This window comes from Cladosporium halotolerans (genome assembly GCF_011745625.1).
Source record: "Cladosporium halotolerans strain TM138-S3 chromosome Unknown Sca39, whole genome shotgun sequence".
In the NCBI taxonomy this organism is placed as follows: Eukaryota; Fungi; Ascomycota; class Dothideomycetes; order Cladosporiales; family Cladosporiaceae; genus Cladosporium; species Cladosporium halotolerans.
Genome location: NW_027191490.1, coordinates 130383 through 157419, shown reverse-complemented (window position 1 = coordinate 157419; position 27037 = coordinate 130383). Strand labels below are relative to the sequence as shown.

The following is a 27037-nucleotide window of genomic DNA, read 5'->3' as shown; positions in this document are numbered from 1 at the left end:
TGAAAGTGGGTAGCGAAATGATCAGGAAGCGGCAGTCGTAAGAAGATGAAGCACAAGCCTTCAAAATGGTCGCAGAGGACCACCTTAATAAGTTGAAGTCATGGTGCTTGCCAATAGCGTGGATAAGTCCTCCGGAGGATGACCGTACCTGGATCCCACTGCATGGTACCTACATACATAGCGCTTCCAGATCCCGGGTGTGATGGCTTGCAGGATCCTCTGTGGAGCCGTCACTGGGGCCGCATTGACATGATCGACACTCGATGATCTGCCATCCCGAAAGCGGTTGATGCACCCTCTTTTTCCGGCAAGATCGACAACAACTAAAAAACGTGAGCTTCGAACATTTTGTCATGCACGACCGGTCGCAGTGACGAGCCGGCGCTTGTTCACCGTCTTGGAATGGCCCAATGAGCTGCCAACGCCTTCCTATAGCATACCTGATATAAGCCAACATGTGGTGACTGCAGCGACGTCCGCGAATCATTCGTCTTGGCCAACAGTATACACACATCGGATCACCAGAAAGCATCAGCCGTTGACCGAAGTGTCTGCCCGCTGAGCCGGATCTACGTTGCCGTTGGCTGCCCAGCTCGTGGGATTTCACGTGGCTCACGCAAGACATGTGCTCACTCCTACCGGTCTGCACCATCCTCGATGTCGGGAAAGCGATATAATTAACGTCATGCTGTCTGCACCGTGACGCAGCACGGGTTGTTGAGAGCACTGATCGCTGTTATCATAGGAAGAAAGCTGAAGTTGCTATGCCGACATTTACAATACTCTACGAGATCCTATTCCCAACGCGGATATCTCACGCTTGCCGATTTCCCCAAACGCCTTGCCAGATATTGAACACATATGCACACATGAGATGGCCTGCCCCGGCTTGTGGGAGGGACGAAAAGAAAAAAAGAAGAAGCACGCTCCTCACTTCACCAGATTCTCGCCGGCCTTCCGTATCCGATCGGCAGCAATGTTGACCATCTCCTGAGCACCCTCAAAGTCTCTGGCAGCCAGCTTGCTTCTAATTGCAGGGAAAGCTTCATCGGCCACGCGCCATTCTTGCGGACCGTGGAGGACGTGCTTGTATTGCTCTCGGCCCGGAATGCCGTATTTCCTACCCTTGGCCTTGTGGGCGTCCGGGTCGGGCAGGTCAAGGAGGTCTGATTCGAAGTTGGTGATGCGGTCATTGTAGTCGAGGCGTCGGAAGGTATACGCGTTGGTTTCGAGCCCGCCGCGTCCGAGGACCTGGCGTGTCCAGGTATCTTCAAATTCGTGGAACTTCGATGTTGCGTCTTTTAGGCTTGCGGTAGCGTCTTCGAGAGGCTTGAAGTCGAGTGTCGCGCTTGTGAGCTTGCTGCTGGGCTTCCCAGCAGATGTTGTCCAAGTAATCTGCGCATCGGTGCGCAAGCTTTCGATGTAGCCAGAAATAGAATCGGCGTAATGGTTCAAGTCGTACGGTAGCAGCGGACGATCAGCAACATCGAGGATGAGGAGCGCCCAGATTTGAGCCAGAGCTAGATGGTAAGGGAGTCCGTTCGGGTCGCCAAACTTGGACATCCATTCCATTGTCTCATAGCAGGAGTGCGCTGGATAGCCGTTTTTGGGACCCTCGAATCCGAAATCGATGCTGGAAGTTCCCGCGATGTCTTGGAAGGCTACATAGTCACCTTCAGCGCCCAAACCCTGCATTCGGGTTTTGCTTTGCTCCCACAGCTGCTTGATGGAGTTGTTGGTGTTTGGATCGGTGACACGGTCAAGGACCCGGAGAAGCGAACGTTCCCATGCCGGGCTTCCTCCCGCGCGGAAGTTGGAGCCAAAAACACCGGCTCCGACATTCAGGTAGGCAATTGCATTGCCGCGGAGATACTCGACGTTGTCCTCGACATACTCGGTGCTTCCCATCATGTTGAACTCACCAGCATCCCAGCTGGCAAATTCGATGGTACGCAGCGGCCTCCAGCCAAGCTTGCGAAGTTCGCCGAATATCCTCACCAGCTCCATCATCACTGCGGAACCAGAACCAGCGTCTACGGAGCCGAAGCACCACGAATCTCGATGATTGCCGATGACGATCTTCTTGTTTGGCGTCTCAATGCCCTGAATGAGTCCATGGAGATTCCAGATCTTCTGATGCGTCGATTCGTCGTTGAGATTCTTCAGGTGAACCACTGGCGCATCATTGGAAGCGTTTCCAGATGCCCATCGGCTTGCGAATCCAGGAGGCCCACCCACCCATTTTTCGGGCACATTCAAGCCATGGCCTTGGAGGGCTTTCAACAATGGCTCTGCGTCCCTCCACCCTATCGGCAAGCTTGGAATGCTGACCAGTCGAGGGTTGTCCTCCACGTCTACGCGCTTGGCTCCTTCATTACTCGCCCAGCCAGGAGTCAACGGATCTCCAATAACCCAGCTCACCAGGCTGACAGACTCACGCTCAACAGCATCGGTAGGCCGCCACGGGCCTGCTGGCCAGATTTCTCCTTTACCCGCGCCATCCACTGCGGGATCCGAGTACATGATCACACCAACACACCCAGCATCCTGCGCCGCTTTGATCTTCAATCCCGGCTCTTCCTGTGAGATGTGATAGCGTACAAGCGCGATCGTGCCATTGAGCTCAACCCCATGCGTGCTCAAGTGCTTGAAGTCCTCCCGGCTCCCTCCGTTTGCGTATACCAAGGGACCCTCAACCTCGCCACTCTTACTGTGACCATGCCAGGCCAGCGTTTGCGCTCGGTTCGGAGTCGCAGGCGAAACGTCGTTCTCCTCCACCGCAGCCTTCCACCTGCTTGTTTCAGGGCTCACAATCTCCACGCTCCTACCGTCTTTCGTCGGATAATTGAGGTACACGAAGTACGACCATAGCTTGATATCGTCAAACATGCCCTCCTTAATCCACTTCTCTTCCATCCAACGCGCCAGGTACAGATCGCCTTCCGTTCCAGCAACGTGGTCGAACGATGTGATATGCCGTAATGCTTCCTCGATGTTCTGCACGTCTAGGTGGTCTTGGACGTAGCTCCGCACAGATTCCGGATCAAAATGCATGCCCATCCGCGACATGCTGGAAGGGAAGATGTCCATGGCGAAGAGCACCCAGACCAGCGCGAAGATCGTGAAGAGGCCGAACAGTCGCGCAAAGTTCGCCGCACCCATGCTGAGACCCTCCGGCAACCGCACACTTTCCCGTAATCTGCTGAAACGAGAGCTGGTCGTCGGCTGCGCTTCTGCCGCGTCCCCATCCGTGGCAGGGACAGGCGAGTAGAATGATCGGAACGAAGGTAATCGGATCGCCGACAGCGTCGCCGAGAGATTCGTCAATCCCTGCGATATCTTGCTCCGTAATCTCGCGCGATGATACAATCTCGCCTGCCCTCGATTTCCGCCCTCGCTCTCCCCAGGCTCCATGTAATCGAATTCTTCCACCTGCCGCCGCGCTCCCTCGCCGTCCTCTACCATCTCAGGCACACTGAGATCCGACTCTATGCTGGACCGCGCCGACTCCACTGTGGGCGCGCGGTACCCGCCAGCTCGCGTTCGAGAGTCGGCATGGCTGCTGCTGCTGCTCGCACCGAGCAGACCTTGTCGCTCGGCATCATCGCTGACTTCCGTAGGGCCGCGGCCGTGCTGCGCGACGGCTTCTTCGTACGAGGGGATAGGCGCATTGGCGTATCGGTTGTCTTCGATCTCAACTGGAACGCCCATTCTCGGAGCGTTCAAGAGCCGCGAGGGCTGGAGCTGAGGTCGGGATGTAGTGGGAAGTGGTGATAGCAGAGGGCGATTATGTCATGGCTGTTGTTTGCAGGGTGTGCGTCCAGATGGGATGGTCTAAGGGTCCAGTGGCGGTAGGGATGGGTTTCCAGGTGTTTGGATGGTTTGCACGCGAAGTTGCAAGTGATTCCGGTTCTAGTCCTCCGGATCGTCAGGCTGGCCGGGGCTTCACCCTGATGAGCGCGCAGGGCTGCCGACCTCCTCCACGCAGCGCCACGCTGGAGCGCTCCGTCGCCGAGGCGGGCCAAGATGCCGTCTGCGAGAGAGCTGCCTTGGCTGTCGCCGAACAACACCGCAGCACACTTCTCTCGCTTCACCAGAACAACCATTATACACCAGGTGGTACTGACTCAACAGAAACTGCATATCGTTGAAAATTGCCTGCGAGATTATGAATAAATGAGTCGGCTATGCCAGGTGCTAAAATGACCGAACACACGATCAACCACACTTCGCTTTTACATGTTCGCCCATGTCTCTTGATGAAACTACACTAATGACAACGAATACTATCTGGTGGCACCATGTTTGGTTGTGGAACTGTTCGCAGTACCCATCACCTCGTCTAGCGAAGATGGTATAATTTTGCCAACGCCCTCTGCCGCCAACATTGCAGAACAAAGCTAGTTGACGTTCCCCGTTCCTACAAAGAACACATCTAGTCTGGCACTCGCGACAGCCATCCATCCCCACTTCTAGGCGCTAATGTTGTAGCTTTCGCACATGGCGCAAGATCCCATCTTCCAGCTGAGAGCAGTGGTAAAGATAGGGTGCCAGAGAAATTTACTTTTCTCAGATGCTCATTGCTTTGCAGAGCGACTTTCCGTATGCGGCAGACTGCTCTTGGAATCAGATTTCGCGCTGCCTGAAAACACTTTTTTGGGGACCAGTATTGGTTTGCATCCATCATTCCAGCGTTCGTCAGACGCCCCATCAGCAGTAGCCTCGATAACCCCCTTCCGACCTTCTTCGATCTGAGGAAAAGGTATAGAAGGGCCCTGATATGTGAAGATCACCTCCAATGGGTATCGTGGATATTAGCGAGAGTGGCACGAAAGTGCTACATCCGCAATGTAGTATTCCTCGTCGAGCTTTCGTCTTTCGATGTTGTCCAACAATGCCTGCAATCTTGCCTCCGGATGAGCTGGATCCCCAGGCTCCTCATCAACCACGCTCGATGAAAGGCCATGAGTTTCGCAAACAGACCGAACAGCTTCAACAAGCCGTTCTTTTCGCTCGCAAATCGCGGTGTCTCTGATACCGAAGGCCCGCAATTGTCGCCGGAGTTCTCTATAAGCGTGCTTGTCATCATCCCCGTAATTGGTCATTGGCGAGCTCGTCGGTGTGCGTGTGCGTGGTTTTTGCAACCTCGCATCCATAATCTTACCGATTGCAATGGGCAGTGCGTCCTCGATGACCTCCGGTAGCCTATGCATAGCTTCAGAAAGCGCGCCGTTTTCTATGCTGATCGACTCCATCTCCAAGGAAAGAGGCGACGGCGAGAGAATCCCGATATGCCGAGCAAGGCGAATTTTGGCTTCTTCGACATTGCTCGATCCTATCTTGATCTTGTCCCAATGTGTTTGCTTCTGGCCAGCATTCGCATTTGATTGAAGGTCTTTCACAGCGCTTGTGCACCCTTGCAACGAGACGTTCATCTCGTACCGACTCACTGGGCCAGCGCACGAGACGGCGAGGGCGTCGAAGCGATAGTGTATATGTTGAATGAGCATTTCGCGTTGCTGGAGGGTCTGAACGACGTCTTCATACTCTCCAGGTGCCTGCTGCCAACGATCGTACGTTTGTTTGGTGAGCGCTGCTATCGCAAAGTCATCGTTTAGTGAGAATCCAAAGCTCATGTTGAGATCATCTTTCAAGACAACCGTGATTATGAAGGAAGCCAAGCTGCTTGGTATGGATAACTGCATGGCGCATGCATCAACAAGGGGGTTTTCATGCTTTTTACCTGCTGCCTGCCTCAAGGGACACAAGCCGCTCAGCCACAGCCGCGCCTCTATGTATCAACGATTAGTACCAGTGCTACACCATGGATGCGCAGGTGCGACGATGCGTCCGTTGTGGTTGGAATTCTCATCGCAAGCTCTTGCATACGCGGTGTCATGAGCGTGTCACTGACCACTATCTTGGAATTTTGGATGCTTTCCCAAACTAATCACTATTAGCGGAATCTGACGGCAGCCAGTTTATGCTTCATGGGAGAAATGCGAAAAAGAGTTGTAGAAAAAGGACTGGAGCCTTCTCGAATCGAGCGACCTTTCTGAGTAAAGCTGAGTCGTGGAATCCAAGTTCGAATGAATCTGTTTAAGAATTGGGCTTGGAAGAAAATTCCGCGCTATCTACGACTTGAACGTCGAATCTGTGATTAATATACAGAACACATAGTCCAAATATGCGACCAGACTGGGGCAAAGACCTTCTTTGCAGGAAGCCCACTGAGACTCGACAAGGCTTGCGTTCAGAGCCAACCAGAAAATCCGAAATCCTTCAATTATTGCCACACCGTCTCTCACAAAGGAGGGTGACCCTTACTCGTAGCGGTAGCAGTACTTGCCACCCATGGTGTCCATGAGATCACCGAAGATCTCGTTCTGGCCAACAAAGCCAAACGGAATGCTATCAGTCAGGTGCTTCTCAGGGCTAGGCGGGCTGTTGTTCAGGGTGGAAGTGCCGTAGATCGCACGCTGGCGCTCCTCGACGTCGAGAGCCTGCCAGATAGCCCAGACGCGGTCGATCATGGCGTGGTGGAGGAAGAAGATCGGGTCGTTAGGCGAGGAGTGGAAGTCCTGCATCTGGGATGGGCCACCTCCGAGCCAGTGGCCGGCGCCGTGGATGCCGAGCTTGTTGTCACCATAGAAACCTTGCATCTCGGCTTGGAAGAATTGGATGTTATCCTGGCCGAGAAGAAGCTGGGTGACGTTCGCGTAGGTGTTGTACCTGCTGCTGAAGAACACGTTCAGATCACGCACCAGGCAGCGCTCGTTGTAGTCGTAAGAGTTGGCAACGTTATCGCCGTACGGGCTGTCGAGCGGGCCGAGAGTGCTGACGAAGTTGCCCTCGGAGAAGGGGCCAGAGTGAACACAGCCACCGCCAGTGCCAGGAGGGAAAGTGACGTCCATCAGGCCAAGGTAGGTATCGCCACGGCCGCCGACGTAGACACCGTCGCTGCCGAGAGAGAACTCATCGCCGTTGAAGACCTCGCTCTCGTGAGGCGCGTAAGCATCACGAGCCCAGTCCCAGTATGGCATCGACCCAGTGTAGCCGCAGAGGTTGATAAGATCCTCCTCGAAGTGTGCCACGAAGTTTCTGTGCCACGCGAGAAAGTCGGCAGTCACGTGGATGTTCATGGTCATGTTGATGTGGGTAGCGACATACTCGTCGTAGCGAGACTGAACACCGGGGTACGCACTCTGATCGACCGAGGTGGGGACCTGCTTCAGGCACAGAACGGCGTCGGTGAAGCTCTTGCGGTCGTCGTTAGACATCTTTCTGAACTCAGTGCGCACGCGAGCAGTCTCGAAGGTGCAGCTGCCGTCGAGCTCGCGCTCCTGCAGGCGCTGGGTAGCGACCTTGCTGGCATCCTCAAGGGCATCACCACCCTCAATCTCAGCGGAAGTGTAGTCAGAGAGCTGAGGAATGTAGGTGGGCGAAAGCGAGGTGGTGGTGCTGGAAGAAGAGACGGTCTGCGAAGTAGAAAGAGACACGCCGGTGGAAAGGGCGCCGCTGCTCAGGGCAGAGCTGCTACCGGTGGGGTAGTGGCTGGCGGTGCCGTTGGTGTAAGAAGTGTACGGGAAGGGAGCCTCGGTGGACTCAGCAGCCGAAGAAGCAGCCGCACTCGAGGTGGGCTTGGTGTTGTAGTCCTCGGGCTTGGAGTAGAAGTGGGGCTCATGGTTGTCGGCGGGCTTGCTGTAGCCGTCCGGCTTGGAGGCGCTGTCAGATGCCGCAGGGTAGGGGGCGGCGGAAGTGGCAGGCAGGCGGGACATGTGAGCGGTCTTGAAGTAGCTCCAGTTGACAGCCGAGTGGGTGGCAGACGGGTTGTCGCCGGAGGGGCAGCCTTTGTTGCCCTTGGGTCCATTAGCCGGTGTCGCCGCCGGGCTCATTCCAGCCGGAGCATTGCACTGAGTAGCGGAGACCGCAAGCTGGCTGGAGAGCTCTTCCTTGAGAGAGGAGATCTGGCTGCGAAGGTCGACAATCTGCTTCTCCTGGGGAGCAACAGTAACCTCCGGGAGGGCATACGCCGGGACCGTGGTGGTGGTGGTGGTATTGGCGAGCTTGCACGCCGGAATGGCAGACGCAAGACCCACCGAAAGGGACAAAGCGAGAGTGGTGTGGGCGTGCATGATGCCCGGTAAGGAACGTATTAAAGAAATAGAATACGGAAAATAGAAAGAATGGTGAGGAACAGAGGAAGGAGAGTTGTGCAAGCTACCTTCAGGTCATACTTCTCGAGGCCATGCGTCCCATCTTCACAGTTTCGTCCGCATGTAGCGAAGCTCGGCGCTATCGTCAAGCTTGCCAAAAGGGTTGAAGTCGTAGAGGCAGCAGCAAATCGGATCTTCCGCTAGGGCTCTGGCCTGATCCTTTTGGCGAGGGCCGTTGCTCTCGGCGGCCGCCGTTGGAGGCAGACACGAGGCGCCCAGGAATACCGGACCGATGCGAGATGGCAATGTTGCCAATGTCTGCGGATTTGGGTTGGCGTGGCTGGAGCTTCTCGTGTTCGTCAGAAGTAAAAGGAGCGACAATTTCACCGGGCTGCAGTAGCGAGATGTCACAAGCGCAGTACCTGAATTAGCCCCAGGAGGTTTGTTGATGAGATACAGCGTGTCAACGTCTTCTTGTTATGCGCGCGGTTGTCGCATCTTCGAGGCCCATCTTTCTCAGTTGATGACCGCGCGGGTTTCCCTCCCGATCAATAGCCTGCAGCAATAGGGGGATGTGGTCGTGGTGTTGTGTCCCGCGGCGTCAAGAGCCGCACGCCTTGGCAAACGCTATTGTCTTGTGGCAGGTCGCCAAGTCTGCGGCGTCTTCCTGCAGGCCGCAGTCTCTCGCTTCGAATATCGAAATTACGTCTTCCCGTCGCCGTGTCTCTCCACTGGTACGAATAGCGGGCAATCGATAGTCCATCCTAGGGCTCTGACCAGGCAAGTACCGAGGCTATTATTATTAGCATGGTCGTATGTCGTATTCTTCAGACGTCACTCTCGCGAACCATTAGCAGTGATCTTTCGCCGAGCCTGAAATGACGACGCACACTCGACGCGAACACGGTGCAAATGTAAGCAAAACAGTCCGTTCTGAATGCTTCTTCTCGCTGGTGCATGAAAATCGGCCGCAGACGAAAAAAGCCTATTCTTGAATCATCTACCACTGCCCATGATTTGACCAAAAGGCTTCGCTAATGGACCACGCTGGCGGCCACGTGAAACTCATTCCCGTCCAAGGATCTGATTTCCCATGGTTACTCAGTCCGGGTGATATCCATCATGAAGCTACTCGGGCTTGAAGGGAAATTTGTACTAGAACGCCAGTCTCCGCTGGCGCCCGCAAGATCGTTCTGGATGGCGAGCACTAAGGCGAAGCCTTGAAGAGTATATATCCTGTGATACTTCTGGCATTTGTTCGAAAGAGGGCCAACCGTGAGTCTACAAGAACTTTCTAGCAAAGCTACCAATTTTTCGGTTATATCACCACCAGAATCTCTTCATTGGGTTTAATTCTGCACATACATGGTCATTTTCAATTCCTGAGCCACAGGACTTGAGACCCACATACAAGGCTACATATTGATCGAGGTCTTTCCTCACACCTACACACGAGAACGGGTGCTCGCATCGTACGATCCACAGGTATCAAACGGTAACCAAGTTCTCCAACAACCCTAAGGAACCATGCTGCCTTTTTGGCCAATCATCTGGGCAGTCTGCCTCCTCACACAGTCGGTGGCCAATGAACATCGTCAAACTTGGTGGGTGGACAAATCATGCGCAGCTCGGTTCGAACAAGCCGTCGTCGTTGATGACAGTATGGATTCCAGATATTCGACAGCATGATGGCCGAGATGATCTCAACCGTGAGGATGGGCTACAGGCGCATGTCGCGTGGCGAGGATAGAGACAAAGAGGCCTATGTGGCGTATGAGAAATGGTTCAAGCATAAACCAAGGCCTCCGCAAGGACAAGAACACCAGCAGGATCGTGAGATGTGGGAGACCTTCGGGAGTGTGTCATTTGTTCTGGCTCGTGCTCTCCATCAGGATTTCTATGCTGACGCACAACAGGACGCCTGTGGGGAGGGCCGGGATCGATTCAGCAGTTCACGAAGGAGACAGTAACCACAGCTGCTGGACGTAAAGCATCTGAAGTGCGGATCTACTGCGACAACGATGCGCGCTCTGAATTGATACCAGACGGCCAAGAAGTGATTGACAGAACGAATCCTCGTAAGAATTCGAAGCGACATCCTGAGGACCAAGAGTGGATAGACAGCATCAACAAGATATACGCCCATGGTGTATTGGCCAGGGGAGCCGATGCCTACGCTGCGACGTACGGCGCGGAGAAAGGCGAAGATTCCGACCTCGACAAAGATCCCAGCAATAACCCGCGTCGGACAAGCATCACAGTAAGTCTCCAGCCCAAGCTGAACGGTAACTCGACAGCAAAATCTGACAGAATATCAAGCTCACGAATGCATGGTTCTCGTTATATGCACCTAAACTCGCCGATGTACGGTTTCACACACACGAAAGATACCACACGCTTGCTGATTTTGCGCGCTACGGCAGTGTCATGGAGCACCTAGGGAACCCTCACTTCTACAATACTGGAAGTATGATCATGCTGCATGAATTTCATCATCATTCCCGCTACCAAAGTGAGTGATGCCGTACCAAACATGGCCATGGCATGTAGCTGACCGACAATAGAACATGACTACAGGCGTCGCTACAGAGATTGTTTAGGGATCTCTAAAACACTGGCGCCGCAGAATGTTGAAAGTACGTTGCGTATCATTGATGAAAAAGCATTGACACGGCTGACAATGACACGCTAGACTTCGTCTTCTTCGGAGTGCTAATGCAACGCCTGGAGCAGAGATGGTACTGGAATTTTGAAAGTCAAAAATGGCGTATGGATCCAAGCATATCGAGAACCGGGATCAAGCGGCGCAGTGCCATCGAGGACAGCAGCGCCGACCATCTGACAACCTGCGGCAACCACACCACGATTGCGCCGAAAGTCGATTCCATGTGCCGGCGGTTTCGAGCTTAGAGTCAGTCGATCGAGAATTTCCCGTGATTTCTTCCCTCAACAAGCCTAAACCATGGCTGCCTTCACTTCGACGGGCCTACCAAAGGCCATCGTGGGAGAATTCTAGCCTTGTGATCTCTTTTCAACCTCTTTTTATAGACCTATGAACTTCGACTTCAAATGATTGTTCTCAATAAAATGGGGTGCCATAAGATCCCTAGATGCGCCCTCATGCTTCTTTCAGCGTTGATGCATACATAGTGATACACATTCCTCTAACAACATCCGCGCCCCGGGACATCCCTCTATCTGTACAACTTATCGAAACAAAAGCAATAGGAGAAAACGCCTCGCTAAATACCCCGCGTCAACAAAGCGCAAAAGTTATGCACAGCCCTTTCTCATTCCTCATCCCATCTAGAACTCCCGACTCTCCCCAATCTCACACGTCCCAAAAGCCCCCTCCTCCAAGCCTCTCCATTTCGCCGCCTCCTTCAGCAACCGCGGCGGCTCCAGCACATCCTCCTCCGTCAGCACCCAAGTCCCCCAATGAATGCCCATCGCTCGCCTGCACCGCGTGTCCGCAAAGATGTTGACGCTGTCGTACGGGTTGGCATGCATGGGCGACATGATCCAGCGTGGGTCGTAAGCGCCGATGGGGATCAGGCCGAGGTCGAAAGGGCCGCGGAGCTCGCCGATCTGCTTGAAAGCCGGGCAGACGGGGAGGTGGGCGTGTTTGTCGGCGTAGTCGAACTCGGAAGCCGGCAGTTCGGGGACGGAGCGGTAGCCAGTGTCGCCGCCGAACCAGATTTTCTTGTTGCCTGAGGTCACGCTCCAGCTCGACCAGAGAGTGTGGCCTTTGTCGAAGGGCGTGCGCGCGCTGGTGTGTTGGCAGGGGAGGCAGCCGATGGTGGCGGTGATGTCTGGTTGGCTGGTGGAGGAAGCGCTGACGCTGGCGTTTGAGGAGTCCGAGGTGTGCTTTGAGGGTTCGGTGGAGGGTTGGGAGGAGGACAGCTTGATCTCCTGCTCTTCCCACCAGTCTAGCTCGGTGACGTTGTGGATGCCGCATTTGGTGAACCACTGCTTGTTGCCGAGCGGGACGAAGAAGTGCACGTTCTTGTGCTTAGCGGCAATCTTGAGGATGGTTGGGTGGCTTAAATGATCGTAATGGTTGTGGGATATGATCACACAATCGATAAAGGGGATATTGTCAACATCGCAGGGCACGTCTGTGTAGCGCTTAGGTCCCATGAAACTGAAAGGGCTGCATCTGGGTGTGAAGACCGGGTCGAAAAGAACGCGTAAGCCACCGGGGAATTCCACATGGTAGCAGGCATGGCCTAGCCAGGTCGCGCGCAGTTGCTCGGTTTTGCGTGAAGGCAGAAAGACGGGCTTGTGGACCGAGACAGTGGGAGGCGTGGTGTCCGGGCTTTTGCTCTTTCCAGTGATCGCTCTCCAGGCCATTGCCCTAATCAGCTGAGGAGCACTGCGCTCTATGTATGAGTCCCACGGGTTGACGAATCCCTTGCCATGCTTGTTGTGGTGTCTCTTCTCTTCAATGTCCGAGGGCTGGGCGGACTTTGCGCCTGGCGCTGACACCGTCGCGTGGAGCAGGGCGGAAGTGCTGGCGGAAGCCATGCTGGCGGTGGAGCTGAATGCGCGCCTGGACGATCTGGCGATGCTGGTGTTGCTTGCGCAAGAAGGCGAGCGACCTAGGGCAGCGCTGGCGGCGTGGTGGAAGAGACGGAGGGGTGGACGGAGGAGCATTCTAAGGAAGGGAGGGCAAAGAGCGGATCAAGGAAAGATATAGTAAGACACAAAACCATGACGCCACCAGCACTTGGAAGGCGCGGGCTCTCGCATGCGAGGGGAACGGAATGGGGGTTGGGCTGGTGCAGTCCAGAGGTGCTGCAGACTGCAGGCCGCGGTGCAGCTGCGAGACAGCCAAAACAATTCCTCCGCCATTTTTCGGCCGCCTCCACGGACGACGGTGGGAGCGCTGCCCGCTTCCGCCGGCCTCCGTCGCCTCGTCTCGACGGCTTAACTCCGCGGCTTGTCCTGCTTTTGTTCACTTGCACTCACGCCTCCTCCATCATCGACGTGGCAAAGACAGGAGGCGTCCAGGCAGGCAGCAAGCTTCGGCTGTCCTTGCGAATGCGGCCACATGCACCGCCATGCCGGGCACTTCCGTCTGACTGTCAGCATTCTATCGCCTGGGCATGCATTGGAAACCAGCACAAGAGGCATACCCTGCTCATCAGCAACAATGCAGTGATTCTCTTTGACTCGCAGAATGTTGGCGCTATCAGCATCACGCCTTGCTAATAAGCCTCAACGAGTGGAAAAGCTCCCGTGCCCTTCTCTGCGAGATTGCTTCGTTTCAGGTTTTCCATACTAGGATGCTTTTCCAGCAGACAGTGCAAGGATGCCAAGCTTCTGTCAAGATAGATCAACAAGAAGTAGACTAGACCGCTTCGATTGTCAGGGTATTCTAGCCCGCAGACGGTATGCTCTCATCTATGTCGAATGCTATACTATACAGAGGGTGCAGGTCGCAAGGCTGAGCAACAGGGTCCAGCTCTCAATGCCTCGGCTCGACCTCCTCCCACGTCGGCCTCCATCGGCTGCTTCATAGCCGCCACTTGCTTCTTGCACAATAAACAACTTCTTCCATAGCTATCTTTTAATTGAAGACCACTTGATCTGATCAATCCGTGTCAGCTGCCTCATCAAAATTGAAATTGCAACTGTCAGCAACCATGGCCAGCGCACGTGCCCAGCAGATAGCTGCTCACTTGAACTGCCCAAAGGGCATGCTGCACGGTCAAGTCGCCATTATCACAGGATCCGGACAGGGCATTGGAGCCGAAACAGCCAGACTGTTCGCCAATGAAGGTGCTAAGGTCGTTGTGAGCGATATTGATGGCGGTTAGTATCTAGTCAAAAACAGCATTGAAACATTAGCAGTCAGCAGCTAATCCTCCCCCAGCCAAAGCATCTCAAGTCGCCGAGGAGATCAAGAAAAATGGAGGCAGTGCCATTGCCATCCCCGGTGACATGTTGGACGACAACTACATCAACGAGTTGGTCAAGAAATCCGCAGACTTCGGCTCCGGTAAAATCCACATCATCGTCAACAACGCAGGCTACACTTGGGACGGTGTGATCCACAAGGTCAGACTCTGGGCGCAGCTCAATCCAGCAAAACTCCTTTAGTTCCTGCTAACCTTTCTCTGACAGACCACCGACAAGCAATGGGACACCATCCTCGCCCTCCACAACACCCAGCCCTTCAAGCTCGTGCGCGCCGCCGCGCCCTACTTCCGCGTCAAAGACGGCGAGCCACGCTCGATCGTCAACGTTTCGTCGACTTCTGGGCTGCACGGCAACGCCGGGCAAGCAAACTACGCTCTGGCTAAAGCCGGTGTGGTTGGTCTGACGAAGACCATCGCGAAGGAATGGGGTCCGGCGTTCGGCGTCCGCGCCAACACGGTTGCGTTCGGGCACATTGCTACGAGGCTGACGGCTGCCAAAGAGGAGGGTGCATTCGTCACGACACCCGACGGTCAGAAGGTTGCCTTGGGTATCCCGCAAGCGCAGAAGGCGGGGAGGGAGGCAGGCAAGGATGCTTTCAAGGACATCCCGCTTGGTAGGCCGGGCACGGCGACGGAAGCTGCTGGTGCCGTTTTGGCACTCGCGAGCCCGCTGATGTCCTCTTACATTACTGGGCAGACGTTGAGTGTGACGGGTGGAAGGAATATGTAAGTGAGGTAAAGGAAAAACGAGAAAGGTGAATCTAAGAAGTTAGTGTGAAAGCCACTTCCATTTCACGCGTGTTCCATCAGGGGTATCATTTCATCTCGACATATCCCGTCTCACTACACCTCACTGTATCCTCTGAAATTACTTCCGCTCCTCCGACCTCGTCGGCGCCCAATCCCCCAACCACTTCCTCGCGCCCTCCAAATCGCCCTTCTCGGCTTCGAGCGCACCAACGCACCACTCGAACCCATACCCGCCCTTTCCAAACCCCACCGTCTCATCAGCAGCCAAAAGCTCCGCCAGCGTCCTCCGCTTCTGACTGCCCTCATCCACGCAGAAATGCAATGGACTTCCCGTCTCCCCTCTCATCAAAGAATCAAGGACCGGCTTCACCATAGGTATGCCGTCCTTCATCGTGATATTCGCCGGCAAGTCCCGAGCCTGCCTCCCAACCTTGCAGAACTCATTCCGACACCACGCCTTCCCGCACCCGCTCACAAGCTGCTGCAGGTACCGCCTCTCGATCCGCCGCCTCATGGCCTTCCCATCCGGATCATGCAAGCTGACATACAGCGGCCCGAAACAAACACTGCACAGACCCAGGTCATTCCCGGCACCCTGCCCCATCCTCGCCCCAGCGCGCGTATCGCCGTTCTTAGCACAAGTGTCCAGCGTGCGGCCACAATTCACATTCCGACAGACGCGCGGCGCAGGCCTATCCAGCCGATCGAGCTCGTGCGACTTGACGTGCGTCTCCATGTCGCGCAGGCGGACGATCTTGCCGCACAAGTGGCACTCGGTCGTGCGGGCGCCGTCGGCGAGTTCGTGCGGCGTCATGCCGGAGAGCAGGGCTTCGGCGTTGGGGACGTCCGGGTCGCCTTCTTGCGGCACGAGGAGGTGGCAGAAGCGGCAGAGGATGAGTTTCGCGGGGCAGGTGGTTGTGCGGTGGCGGGCTAGGGAGGGGGTCGAGGGGAAGGTTTCGACGGTGCTGCAAGCTGGGCAGTGGAGGATTTCGGGTGGGTGGAGGAGGGCGTTGTGCTTTTGCTGCGACAGAGAGGTATTGCCGCAGGCGGAGTCGTGTGGGCAGTGCCAGTGGTCGGCGTACTGAGGAGAGCGCTTTTGGAAGATTTGGCCACAGCCGTGCGGGCAGAGGATGTTGTTTCGTAGGCAGAAGTTTTCGTGCAGCATGAGTGTTCGTTGCGGAACAGATTGGCCGCAATTCTTGCAGCGGACTTCGTCGGGGTTGAGGGGTTGTTCGGTCGCTTCTGGGGAGCCACTGGTCATCTTCTCATCGGCGTCTACATGCCGGGCACGTAGTGTGAAGTGTCGTAGTTGCTCAGTGGCTAGCTCAGCCGAATCGCCATTGGCGTGTTGTACCGAGGGCTTGTATGCATGTACAGCGACATACAGGCTCTCTGCATCCTCGAGTTCGACGTTCGTAGGGTCCAGTCTGATCCTTTTCGCTGGTCGCCCGTCAATATCGGCAAAGACATGCTCATCGATTCGGGGATGGGCCCGTTGTCGAGCCGAGACAGGGTTGACGATCAAGTCCACTTCGTCTTCATCGTCATCTCCTGTAAGTTCAAACTCCAGTGGTAGTGACTTATTCCAAGAAGTAAGCTCGTAATCGACGTATTCCCCAGGCAGCACCTGACCCTCCTTCGGGTTGAACAAATCCAGCTCGCCTCCAGCAGAACTACCCTGCTCAGTCCCGGGAGCCTTGGTCATCTTCGCAGCAATCCTCTTCATCGTCTCTCTGGCCTGCTCTTCGTTCAGCGCTTCGATGTCCACTTCCAAATCTGTGTCCACAATGCAGACACCGTCCGTTTCCGCAGGTCTGAATCCATCGACCAAGAACCGGAACTCCTCCCTCTTCCCGTCCGCCCCCCTGCCACCCGGCACGACAAGTACTTCGCCAGTCGTCAAAGTGGTGTACTCCTGTCGCAGATGCTGCTCGAGCAACGCTTTCCAGTCGTCCGGATCGTACCCTGCCTCCAAAGGCCGCAATTTCACAAACGTGCCTTTGGGCAGCTCTTTGACGTGCACCGTGATCTTCCGATCCTCAGTAGCACCATTCTCTGCTCTTCCGTCCTCCATACCATCTTGCCCGGCTGGTCCCTCGATCCCGAGAGCTTCGAGTAAAAACGAACTTAACACCACCTCCTCATCATCCGCCGAGAACTCCCTTATACCCGCGTACACCACCCGCCCATTATCAGGATTCACCAGGCGAAAAGTCAGAGGATACGGCAATTGATGCCGCCGGTCTTCGTACTGCGCTTCGGCCTGTCGGTAGGCGGAGTAGCTGGCGGAATTGAATGGATCGTAGGCGGGGAGGTCGCGGCGACTCGATTCGGCAGCGGCGTTGGCCGAGGCTGAGAGCAGAGCTTCTAGCGCAGAAGGCGGTAGCAGGATTTTGTCACCAGGGAGCTGCTTGCTGCGTGGGTTGCTGGTGACGTTGTACTGCGCGGACCAGCGCATGAGCGATTCAGTGTCGGTCATGGCGGGTGGATTGCGGCAGATGGTGAGCAACCTTATATCATGATCTGATGAAGGGTAAACGCGGTCTCAGCCTGTACGCAAGGCTCTGTTAGGTATTGCGAAGAGAATGCGTTGGGCTTAGATGTTGTGCAATACTCACCTGGCGAACAGAAGGCGGGTTTGTTTCTCGAAGCTGCGATTTGTATGTCATCAACTCGGCCTGCGTGGGGTGTGGCGTGGTGTGGCGTCGTCGGCATTCGAGCGGCGAAAAAGCCCGCGCCAGCCACAGTGCTGGAGCCATCAGTCGCCGACGCAATCCACCCTACCAGAGCGGCTTTCGGGCATGCCAACTCGTGTTGGGGGAAGCGTTCATGTTCCACTGCGTAGAGCACCCGAAGCTAAGCGTACAGTCCGATACACGAATGTAATACCTAAAGCGCATCCACCGTGATGTGATGCACCGAGGATCACCGACATGTCCGACAATAGTGCGAAGTTTGACACACCCCGTGCAAGGGTGTTCGATCCCATCATCATGACATGATAACGAAGTATCTTCTATATATTCTCCGGATCATCTATACAGGCGGAATGGAAATGATCCAGCCCTAAGCTACTGAACTAAAGATCGACTCTCAATCCCTAAATACTTCCAACATGAACGCCATTGGAGTTTCTGAATACGGTCCGATTGAGAATCTCAAATCTCAGCAGCTCCCTTTACCACCGAAACCAAGCGGCCGTCAGTTGGTCGTCCAGATCAAAGGCACGTCTGTCAATCCAATCGACATCAAAGTCCGCAATGGTACCTACGATGATGCACCAGACTTCTACGAGCGCGTCAAGCCGGCGACACTGGAAGCACAGAACTTGCACGTCATGGGCTACGATGGCGCTGGAGTCGTGACCCAAGCCGGCCCAGACGTTCGATACTACAAGCCGGGCGACGAGGTATACTTTTTGGGTAACGTTGTTGGCCAAGGCTGCTACGCCGAGTACACCACAGTCGACGAACGCCACGCCGGACGCAAACCGCGTTCGTTAGCCTGGGCCGAGGCGGCAGCGATGCCATTGACATGGGCGACAGCGTACGAGTCTATTGTTGCCCGCCTTGGTGTTCAGAAGAACGAGCGCGCAGGTATTCTGATCATCAACGGCGGCGGCGGCATGGGCTCCATCGCGTGCCAGCTGGCCCGACGCTACCTACAACTCCCGGTCGTGGTCACGACCGCCTCACGACCGGAGACCGAATCTTTCTCGCGCGAGATGGGCGCAACGCACGTCGTCAACCACCGCGAGGACATTGTGCAGCAGATTCAGGACCTGATGCAGAAAGGAGACATCCCGGCCGACATCCCGCTCAAGTACGCATTCATCACCTCCCGGACTGAGCAATACTTCCAGCCTATCGGCGATATCCTCGCTCCTTTCGGTAAAGTCTGCAGTATCGTGCAGGCGAAGTTCGACATGTACGGGTCACAGTTCATGAGCAAGTCGCTCACATTCGTGTGGTGCTGGCTTGGCTCCGGGCCGTATCATCATTACTACAACGATGAGACGGAGAAGCATCATGAGTGGTACGAGGAGCTGGCGGATCTCCTGGATGACGGCAAAATCAAATGTCATTTAAAGAGGCGAGCGAAGTTAACATTAGAAAACATTCGCGATGCCCACGGCGCGATTGAAAGTGGTTCAATGGTCGGAAAATACGGGCTGGGTACTGAGGAGGAAGGGGAGGGGACGCCTTTTCAGTGATCGACAGTGATGTTGCTGCTATTGGAGGACGGCATCATATAGCTAGCGTCTGAAATTAAGCTCCTCGCTGCGTGCAATAATAAACACTGCCGCAGGTATCTATGATGGGCGAAGACTACACGCCGCCTTTCCCACGTGTCGTGCACGCACAGCTCCCTCCTCTCTCCACGCCGGGCCCTGCCGAGCTGCAGATGCGCGGCGCGGCGCGGAGTGAGGTGGAACGACAGCTTGGAGGCTTGGAGGCTTGGGCCAGCGCGTCGTCTTGACCTGCACCGCACTCCACCATCTCCAGGCAATCACTTATTACGCTTGCTGCGCCTTGAAGACTTGCCACTGTCGCCTGATCCCCGAGTACAACAACATCGCCGAAAACACCCTCTCGTTGTCCCCTTCTTCCAGCAAACCCCGGACGCGCAGAGACAGCTGTTTCAAGGGTCCTGCCAACGCCAACGCCTAAACGCCAACGGTCAACAAACCCGCAACCGCGCGCCCGTCAGCCCTACATCCGCCTCTGCCGACCTCACGACTTGCGAGGACGCTTCATCGCCGCTCTGTACACCCCCAGAAATATCCCAAAACACACCAATCCACACACTTGCCGAACATGACGCTCGCCGAAGAATTCAGGTCGCGGAACTTCAGTACGTGACATCCTTACCTCCTCGCCCTGAGCATGCACCGCGGCTGCTAACATCCACTGCCACAGGTATATACGGCCAATGGTACGCGCACGCATCTGACCAGCATTCGCGTCTGCGGCGCACTCACTAACAACGCTCCTCAGGACCGGCGTGCTTTGCATAATCCTCTGCTTTGCCCTCGGCATTGCCAACATCTTCCACTTCGACATCATCATCCTCTGGAGCGTCTTGTGCTTGTGAGCACCCTCCCGGCTCCATCGTCCCTACGCGCAACATCTCAGCTGACCTATCTCGAACAGCGTCTCCAGCTTCATCCTCATCTTCATCGAAATCCCCCTCCTCCTGCGCGTCTGCCCGACCTCCGAGAAATTCGACTCCTTCATCCGCCGCTTCGAAACCAACTACATGCGCGCCGCCATCTACGCCACAATGAGCGTAGTCCAGTGGCTTTCGCTCATCCGCTACGCGACAAGTCTGATCGCAGCCGCTGTCGTGCTGCTGATTGCCGCGGCATTCTATGCGCTTGCTGGTTTGAAAAAGCAGGAGTTTGCGGCGAGTAAGACTCTGGGCGGCCAAGGTGTCGCGCAGATGATTGTTTAGAGCATGAGGAGGCATTGGCGGAGTGGAGGGCTTTGTACGAGTGGGCTATGCAGGACTCTCAGAGTGACGGGCGATACGAGAGACGATGGGTTTCGAGCAAGTGCTGGACATTGCCTGGAGTTATTGAGGTTCAAGAGTACAGCAGACTTTGTATGAGTGTATGCGTACGGGCGATTTCCGACTCAACGCGGTTAGGCTTGCGAATGTGGACAGTATCACCTTAGGCACCTTCGACGCAGGTCGCCGCATCTTCCGTCCCGGAATTGATGAAACTTGTGAGCGAGTGGTGCGCGGCTTACCTCTTTTCGTAGCACAAGAGACCCTCGAAAAGCTATAATGTGCTAACCCAAATACAAGATAGATTCGATCGCGAGAACTATATACGCGTCCAAAATCACCGCATGTCAACCTGCCTATTCACACCTCTCCCAAATTCTTCCCCAAAACCTCTGGATCCTCGACACCTGTTAGGTCGTCCCTTGTGAGATGATACCTGAAACTGCATGGTACAAACGTCTGGCATCGCACCACTCCTCACTCCTTACGCTCCTACTTGTAGTTTGTTGCCGGACCGGTCGGACTGTAAGAGTAGCCCGGGAATTGGTCAAACAGACCGACATCGTATTTGCCTTGTTGCGGGCAACTGAGGCCGCCCACAATCGGGCCAACATATTTGTCAATCAGGTCCGTAATCGGCCCCAGGTTGTTCAATGCTGTGTTGAGGAAGTCTGGGATTGCCTGCTGCAGCAGGCTGAACGAGAAGCAAGCGAGGTTGTCCCCCTCGAAGAGATCCTTGGCATTGAAAACACCACCGGTCAGATCAGCGACGTTCAAGCCCACGAACGAGTTCGGCTTGCCAGTGTTGCCGCCAAATCTTGTCTTCAAGTCAGTAAAAAAGGCCACATGCAGGTGGAGATGCCGATAATAAAGCTTACTTCAGTGTGTTGGGATACGCCGCGTAGCCAATGCCAACATCGGCGAATACATCGACAGCAGTGTACGGATTGTCCGAAGGGCGGCGGTACCAGTTCTCCGGGACACGCTCTTGGCCTCGCTCCCACTTGAATGAGCCTGGCTCGCCGCTCACGCCAAAGAACGTCTTGAAATTGTATCCGTCCAGGTATCCACTGGGCTCCTCCTTGGTGTGATTGGACATGAAGTTGATGACGAAATTGTAAGCCGCTGGCACGACCACCACCGTGCTGAAAGCGCCTGTGAAATAATACGGGTTGTTGGCAATCGACTCATCTTGGACTTCCTCGAACCGGGCGCGAAACTTGTCCAGGGTGTAGCGGTCTTCGGGGCCACCGAGCTCGTACACGCGCTCGAACTTCGTAATGTTGAGCGAATGCGCGTCACCTCCGTTCAGATACGCATCATTGCGACCTGGACCTGGTCAGCACGTTCACAAGAGCATGGGGAATCCACACAAACCGATCGACGAGTCACCCTCGTAATTGTTGTGCGAGTATGAAAGACCTTGACCCGTCCCAAGCAGGGCATCGCTAAGAAGGTCCGGCGGCAGCGGACCTCCGATAGACCACACACCCTGGAGCACATTCCCATCAAGTGCAACTGCATAAGCGGCTAAGACAGCAGCCAGCTCGGGTGACATGTTGTACAGGCCACCCAGACCAGAAACGGTCTCCTCGATCGAAGCGATTCTGTTTGGTGTCAACGCCGAAGAAGCTTGACAACTAATGTGCTGTCACTCACCCATCACGAGGAAGATATCCGTGATTTGCAGCTGCGTTGAGGCCAGGACAAGGGCCGCGGATGTCACCCGGCCCCGGAGAGGCATAGGCGTGAGCGCCGGTGAGTGAAATGAACTGATCATCTTCACCAAACGTGATGCAAGGTGTCGGCCCACAATTCGTCTGCGATTTGCTGATTCCGAGAGCATCATCGCGGCGGAGGAGCTCTCTGGCTTTCTCCAGTGCGACGGGATCGTTCATGAACGAAGGGATAGCCATGGCGGCCGAGGCCATGCTCAAAGCATGAAAGAAGTTGACCATGATCGCGTCGAAATCGAATGCTCTGATGGGGGAGAAGTTGCGTGTACATCACTTTGCTTTCGACTGACTGGACTAGTTTTATATCTTCCATGTGTGCGCGGAATATTGTTCCAGCTAAGTCGAACGCCCATGCATCGCTCAACATCACAGGTTGAGACCGCGCGAGATTCAAACTAATACCTATTCGTGCATTGCATCATTGCGCCAGTATGTCGGTAGCGCGATACAAGGCAGTGGCGTTCAAGCACTATCTTTGTTGGAACAGAAGCAAACCGCAGATCCCGTCAAAGATGTTGGAGAACCGCATAGGAGCATCCAATTAGAAGTCAAGTATTAATACTTAGCGCATTCGATGTTTGCATCGGGGTTTGGGTACTGGCGCTAGGGTGGCGCATTGCGCTCTGAGGGATCGGCATGATACAAGAATTGTGCAGATCACATCAGCGACGCTATTGAAAGGTGACGACAGGGTTTGGGCTTGAAATGCAGCAATTGGAGAACAATAGGAGTCCAGAATTGTGAAATTGATCACGAACCGAATTACAAGATTGCGATCGCCATATCACGTAAGGAACCATTGTGTCGATTTTGCGAAGGAATTCTTGAATGACACCGGAGGTTGGCTTGTCTCTTGGATTGATCATCGCAATCCTTACAGCCATTTTTCAGACCTGACCGGCGCCAGTAGGATTCAAGGTAGCTGTTTCTCCCCCTTAAAGCTCCTTTGTCAATGGTGCGGACCAGGATAATGCGACGCTGGCGGACCAAACATGTTCATCACCCTTTTTAGACGCCGATGCACGACCGGGTCGGGGCCTAAACGGCGATAGCGAGGGATACGCCATACGATCGGCTTCTCCGGGTCATTGCAGTGGCGTATGTGTGTGTTCTGCGACTTACGCAAGCCCTTGAGAAGAGAGTCTTCGATGTCCTCGTGATAGTCGCCGAATAACATTTTTCGGCAGCCTTGAGACAAATCTTCCAAGTGTAGGGCATGCATGTTGGCAGTGCAGTGTTCAAAGATGTCATTCCATGCGCCGGAATACAGTGAAATGTTGACAAGCGTGAGATCGCAGATTGGATGTCGTTGCAAAATGCCCAATAGGTCTTGCTTTCTCGTTACGAAATTACCCAAAGATACGATCTCCAGATTTCCAAGACGAGCGATCCCGGCGAGGTATTGTATGAATTTCTCTCCTTGATAATCCCTCAGCTCAGGATGACGTTGGCGTACGTAGCATCGCCTGAGTTCGAGTCTCCTCAGCCTTTTGCAACTATTCAATAGCGTCACCAGACCGCTGAAGTTTTCGACTTCCGCAGTCTGCTTCTTCAGCTCTCCTAGACTTGATGTAGATTCGTCTGCATCTGGAGTGGGAACTTTCTCTCGACCGGATCACCAGTCGCTAAGGCATCGTGTGCGGTCTCATTGAGTACGCGATCGGATAAACTGATTGATAACGACTCCACGCTAGCGAGGGCGAAGATGACGCCACTTGTCTTCCACTCGCAGCGGCTGAGTTGGTGGCATTGTAGACTGCAATGGCCAGAGAAGTCGTTGCAAAAGAAGTTGAGCTCCTGTATCGGTAACCTGGCTGCACCCAAGGCAACTGCGAAGATTCTGAATGTCTGCTCTGCCACATGCCACACAGATCTCCAAGCTAACCTGTTGAATGCGGGCTGTGTAGTTTTTGTGTCCTGACGGTACTCTGCAACATCTAATTTAAGAGATGCTAGCCCACGGCGCTTTGTGTTTGATGCAAGATTCTCAAGTACAGCTGTTAGCAAGGTAACATCGTCTCCAGATTCATGAAACTGGACGTAGTCGACATGAATTTCTCGCATTATGTCGAGTGCTGTAGCCACATGTGAAAGCTCCGCCGCAGTCGCCTGCTCCTTTGGCTCATCGAGCATTCCAGATCCCTCACACCCGCGCCCGAGCATAGTTTTTGTTCCCATCTGCAATTGATGATGAAGTCCAGCAGTGTTGTATACCACGCCAGCGAGCGTGAGCTCTCTGACGAAGCAGCCGATGCGGCCCTTGGCTGTCAGATCAGCCATGGTTTCCAGCGCTGGCCTTGTCATTTCCACGCATCGTGAGCGCAAGAAGGAGCCAAAGTGGCTTTGAGTCGCGTTTAAAGCCATTGAGCGGCTCGCTAGGCGAACATTGCACAGGTCCTGCAAGCTCACATGGACGTTGATGGCTTCGAAAAGCTCCACAGGTAGGTTCTCAAACGGGGAAAAGGCCATGGAATGGGCCCAGAGAGGTTCTGCAATCCTATACAGAATGAGAAATGAGGATCAAGCGAGCGTCGTCTATGATCTTCCTATCTCGGGCTCGGTTGTCTGTTCCGCGGCTTCTCAGTTGGCAAGATTGGCCACGCTGTTGATGTACGAGGCGTGGCACGGCTGCAGCCGCGCCTCCAGATGACAAGCGCCGGGTGCCGTTGCTCCCTGATTGGTCCACCGTGGTTCACTTCACACTCTGGGGTCTTTGCATGCATTCGCTTTTCTTTGCTCGAATCGGACGCATACGCCCTAAAGCACCATGCTGCGAACGATGAGCTGGCGTAGCCGGCTATTTCACGGTGTGGTCGACCGTATCTTTTTTCACCAGTCTCAAAGTTCTAGGCATCTCAGCCATGGGATGTATTATGCGAGCGTAATGCCCTACACGAAGTCCTTCGTAGCATTCGGGCTTTTCGCGCGCAGCCAAGCACCTGAACGATAAATGACAAAAGGGGCAGGCATAAAGATGACTCCGACCAAAGCCCAGATCGAAGACGCCCACCCAGGCCCAATGGCTTTGTAGAGCGGCGTGATGAAGAATGGAAAGATGCCAGCAAGGGCGCAGCGGGTGAAATTACTGCCTTGGATTTGAGATGTTAGTGTCGGTGAGCGACGAGCTGTTCAAGCAACTTACCAGCAAGGACAGTTGAAGCAACTTCCGGATAAGCATCCGGGAGATAATTCAGGGTTGCTGCGAAGAGGCACAGCGTGCTTGGGCCAAGGAATGCGCCTGTGGTAGTTACTAGTGTTAGTTGCGTCCATCTGGGTGCACACAGGTAGATTGACTTACCGCCGATGATTGGCATGGCCGGGTGAACCTTTGCTTGAGCACTCCATCCGAACCAGAAAAGCCCTATAGGTATCGTGAAAGCTGCGCAGAATGCAGGTAAAAGCCGGCGCTCGGGCTTCATGGTCCCCTGTTCGAACTCCGGTTCTTGGTATTTCTGATACCATGCAAAGTAAATAGCTTGCGACAATACGAATCCGACGAAAGGAGCGATGAAGGTCAAGCCTTCCTGTCCAGGGGTGAATCCGTAGATGTCCACGTACACAATCCGAAACGATTCAAGTGCTGCAAACAGGAGAGCATAGACCAGCGCAAGGTAGCTGTTCAAAACAAGAACGATCGGCTCTTTGAAGTTGAGTGTGATGGGTTTCACGAAGAGTCTCTCCATCCACGCGCCGGTTGTCCGCTTTGCGACACCCACTTCGCCTTTCGTGTGGTACCTGTCGTCGCCGGTCTTCATCCTGATCCGAGACGCTCGCCAGTGGAGGATGGTGCTTGGTGATGTTTCCGGTAAGAAGAAGAAGCATGCGATCAATGCTATCGCCGAGAACCAAAAGTTGATCCACATTGGCCAACGATAGCTTTCCCCGGGTGCTAATTGTGCGGCCCAATTTCCCATTACAGGGCCTGAGAAGTTGTCAGAATCAGAGACCTTCTAGACAATGGACTGATGTACCAATGAATGTAGCGAAGGCTGTCGCCCCGTCGTATATGATCATGGGCGGACCAAGGTTCCTCGCTTCCCAAACGTCTGCCACACTTGCGCCTCCAAGAGAGACCGTAGGGCTAGCCAGGAATCCTGTGATGAAGCGAAACACCAGAATGACGACGATAGAATCGCTGAGTAAGATTGGCAACAGACAGAGTAGGTATGCCGTTAGAGCGGGGATGTAGACATGTGTCTTTCCGACCTGGGGCAATTCGCATATGGGGCTGAACAGCATACCGCCGATAGCGAGCCCGAAGAGGTAGAGAGAAGTTCCTTTAAAAGAGTTAGCTCCGAAGTCGACCGCTGAATATCCCAAGATAATGTCCGTACCCGAATTCGCCACTGTTGTGCTGATGCCCAGGGCTTCTTTGAAGCCCTCCGTACTAGCCGACCACAGAGAAGCACCCATGTAGCACGCCACGGTCACAAGATTTATGATGGCGGTGACGATAATCTTGACCCCCAATGGCCAATGTCGTGGATTCTGTTGTGAGCGTTAGCTTACTAGTACTGATCGCATGAGATACAAAGTATTCTTACGCCAAGATCATATTCTGGAACGAACCGTACAAGGAAAGGATTCTCAGCTTTCGTTGAGTCGCTATCTTGATCAGAGTCGGCTGGTATATAATCTTTCTCCGGTATGCCCTGACACTCTTCGTCGCTGTACGAGAAGATATGTGTAACGCCGAGAGATCGTAATGTCCAGCCTATGTAAGTTTCGCGAAAAAGGGTCTGCACCTGCCGGCCGGTGGAAGATTGTCGACCAAGAGTCATCATATGCATCTGTACAAATGGAAAGATGTGCTACCAGGACTAATGCAGGGACTAGAGGCGACGGTCTTATATTCGAAGTCCTGCTTTCGCATCAGGACAGCCTCATCAGATCGAGATCAGCGCCATTGGGCCGACCTCAGCGTGTACGCGTTTGCCGTTGTATGTCCATAGTCCTCAGA

The 27037-nt window shown here is 54.6% G+C and overlaps 10 protein-coding genes across 10 annotated transcripts; 4 read left to right on the top strand and 6 right to left on the bottom strand.

Annotated features, from left to right (window-relative positions):
- Window positions 1–930: 930 nt before the first annotated feature.
- WHR41_08302 (uncharacterized protein) lies at window positions 931–3711 on the bottom strand (the record flags this gene model as incomplete). The annotated part of the gene is made up of 1 exon (XM_069376906.1): window positions 931–3711. The coding sequence occupies one exon, from the start codon at window positions 3709–3711 to the stop codon at window positions 931–933; it is 2781 nt and encodes a 926-aa protein (XP_069226207.1).
- Window positions 3712–6323: 2612 nt separating this feature from the next.
- WHR41_08301 (uncharacterized protein) lies at window positions 6324–8135 on the bottom strand (the record flags this gene model as incomplete). Its single annotated transcript, XM_069376905.1, has 1 exon — window positions 6324–8135. The coding sequence occupies one exon, from the start codon at window positions 8133–8135 to the stop codon at window positions 6324–6326; it is 1812 nt and encodes a 603-aa protein (XP_069226205.1).
- A 1113-nt stretch (window positions 8136–9248) lies between these two features.
- On the top strand, window positions 9249–11244 carry WHR41_08300 (uncharacterized protein). The gene is made up of 6 exons (XM_069376904.1): window positions 9249–9760; window positions 9830–10013; window positions 10073–10416; window positions 10476–10668; window positions 10721–10792; window positions 10849–11244. Exons 2-6 carry the CDS (start codon window positions 9842–9844, stop codon window positions 11064–11066), a joined length of 999 nt encoding a protein of 332 aa, XP_069226220.1. The 5' UTR covers window positions 9249–9760; window positions 9830–9841; the 3' UTR covers window positions 11067–11244.
- A 218-nt stretch (window positions 11245–11462) lies between these two features.
- On the bottom strand, window positions 11463–12683 carry WHR41_08299 (uncharacterized protein; the record flags this gene model as incomplete). Its single annotated transcript, XM_069376903.1, has 1 exon — window positions 11463–12683. One exon carries the CDS (start codon window positions 12681–12683, stop codon window positions 11463–11465), a length of 1221 nt encoding a protein of 406 aa, XP_069226181.1.
- Window positions 12684–13713: 1030 nt separating this feature from the next.
- WHR41_08298 (uncharacterized protein) lies at window positions 13714–14913 on the top strand. The gene is made up of 3 exons (XM_069376902.1): window positions 13714–13973; window positions 14035–14219; window positions 14286–14913. The coding sequence occupies exons 1-3, from the start codon at window positions 13805–13807 to the stop codon at window positions 14808–14810; spliced, it is 879 nt and encodes a 292-aa protein (XP_069226182.1). The 5' UTR covers window positions 13714–13804; the 3' UTR covers window positions 14811–14913.
- Window positions 14914–14948: 35 nt separating this feature from the next.
- On the bottom strand, window positions 14949–17309 carry WHR41_08297 (uncharacterized protein; the record flags this gene model as incomplete). Its single annotated transcript, XM_069376901.1, has 1 exon — window positions 14949–17309. One exon carries the CDS (start codon window positions 17307–17309, stop codon window positions 14949–14951), a length of 2361 nt encoding a protein of 786 aa, XP_069226173.1.
- A 636-nt stretch (window positions 17310–17945) lies between these two features.
- Window positions 17946–19043, top strand: WHR41_08296 (uncharacterized protein; the record flags this gene model as incomplete). Its single annotated transcript, XM_069376900.1, has 1 exon — window positions 17946–19043. One exon carries the CDS (start codon window positions 17946–17948, stop codon window positions 19041–19043), a length of 1098 nt encoding a protein of 365 aa, XP_069226174.1.
- A 257-nt stretch (window positions 19044–19300) lies between these two features.
- On the top strand, window positions 19301–20696 carry TVP18 (Golgi apparatus membrane protein TVP18). Its single transcript, XM_069376899.1, has 4 exons — window positions 19301–19684; window positions 19750–19765; window positions 19828–19920; window positions 19984–20696. The coding sequence occupies exons 1-4, from the start codon at window positions 19648–19650 to the stop codon at window positions 20282–20284; spliced, it is 447 nt and encodes a 148-aa protein (XP_069226175.1). The 5' UTR covers window positions 19301–19647; the 3' UTR covers window positions 20285–20696.
- Window positions 20697–20833: 137 nt separating this feature from the next.
- On the bottom strand, window positions 20834–22257 carry WHR41_08294 (uncharacterized protein; the record flags this gene model as incomplete). The annotated part of the gene is made up of 4 exons (XM_069376898.1): window positions 20834–21158; window positions 21220–21670; window positions 21719–21948; window positions 22001–22257. The coding sequence occupies 4 exons, from the start codon at window positions 22255–22257 to the stop codon at window positions 20834–20836; spliced, it is 1263 nt and encodes a 420-aa protein (XP_069226176.1).
- A 2709-nt stretch (window positions 22258–24966) lies between these two features.
- Window positions 24967–26867, bottom strand: WHR41_08293 (uncharacterized protein; the record flags this gene model as incomplete). The annotated part of the gene is made up of 6 exons (XM_069376897.1): window positions 24967–25166; window positions 25220–25315; window positions 25376–25999; window positions 26049–26354; window positions 26412–26565; window positions 26622–26867. 6 exons carry the CDS (start codon window positions 26865–26867, stop codon window positions 24967–24969), a joined length of 1626 nt encoding a protein of 541 aa, XP_069226177.1.
- Between the last annotated feature and the right edge of the window lie 170 nt (window positions 26868–27037).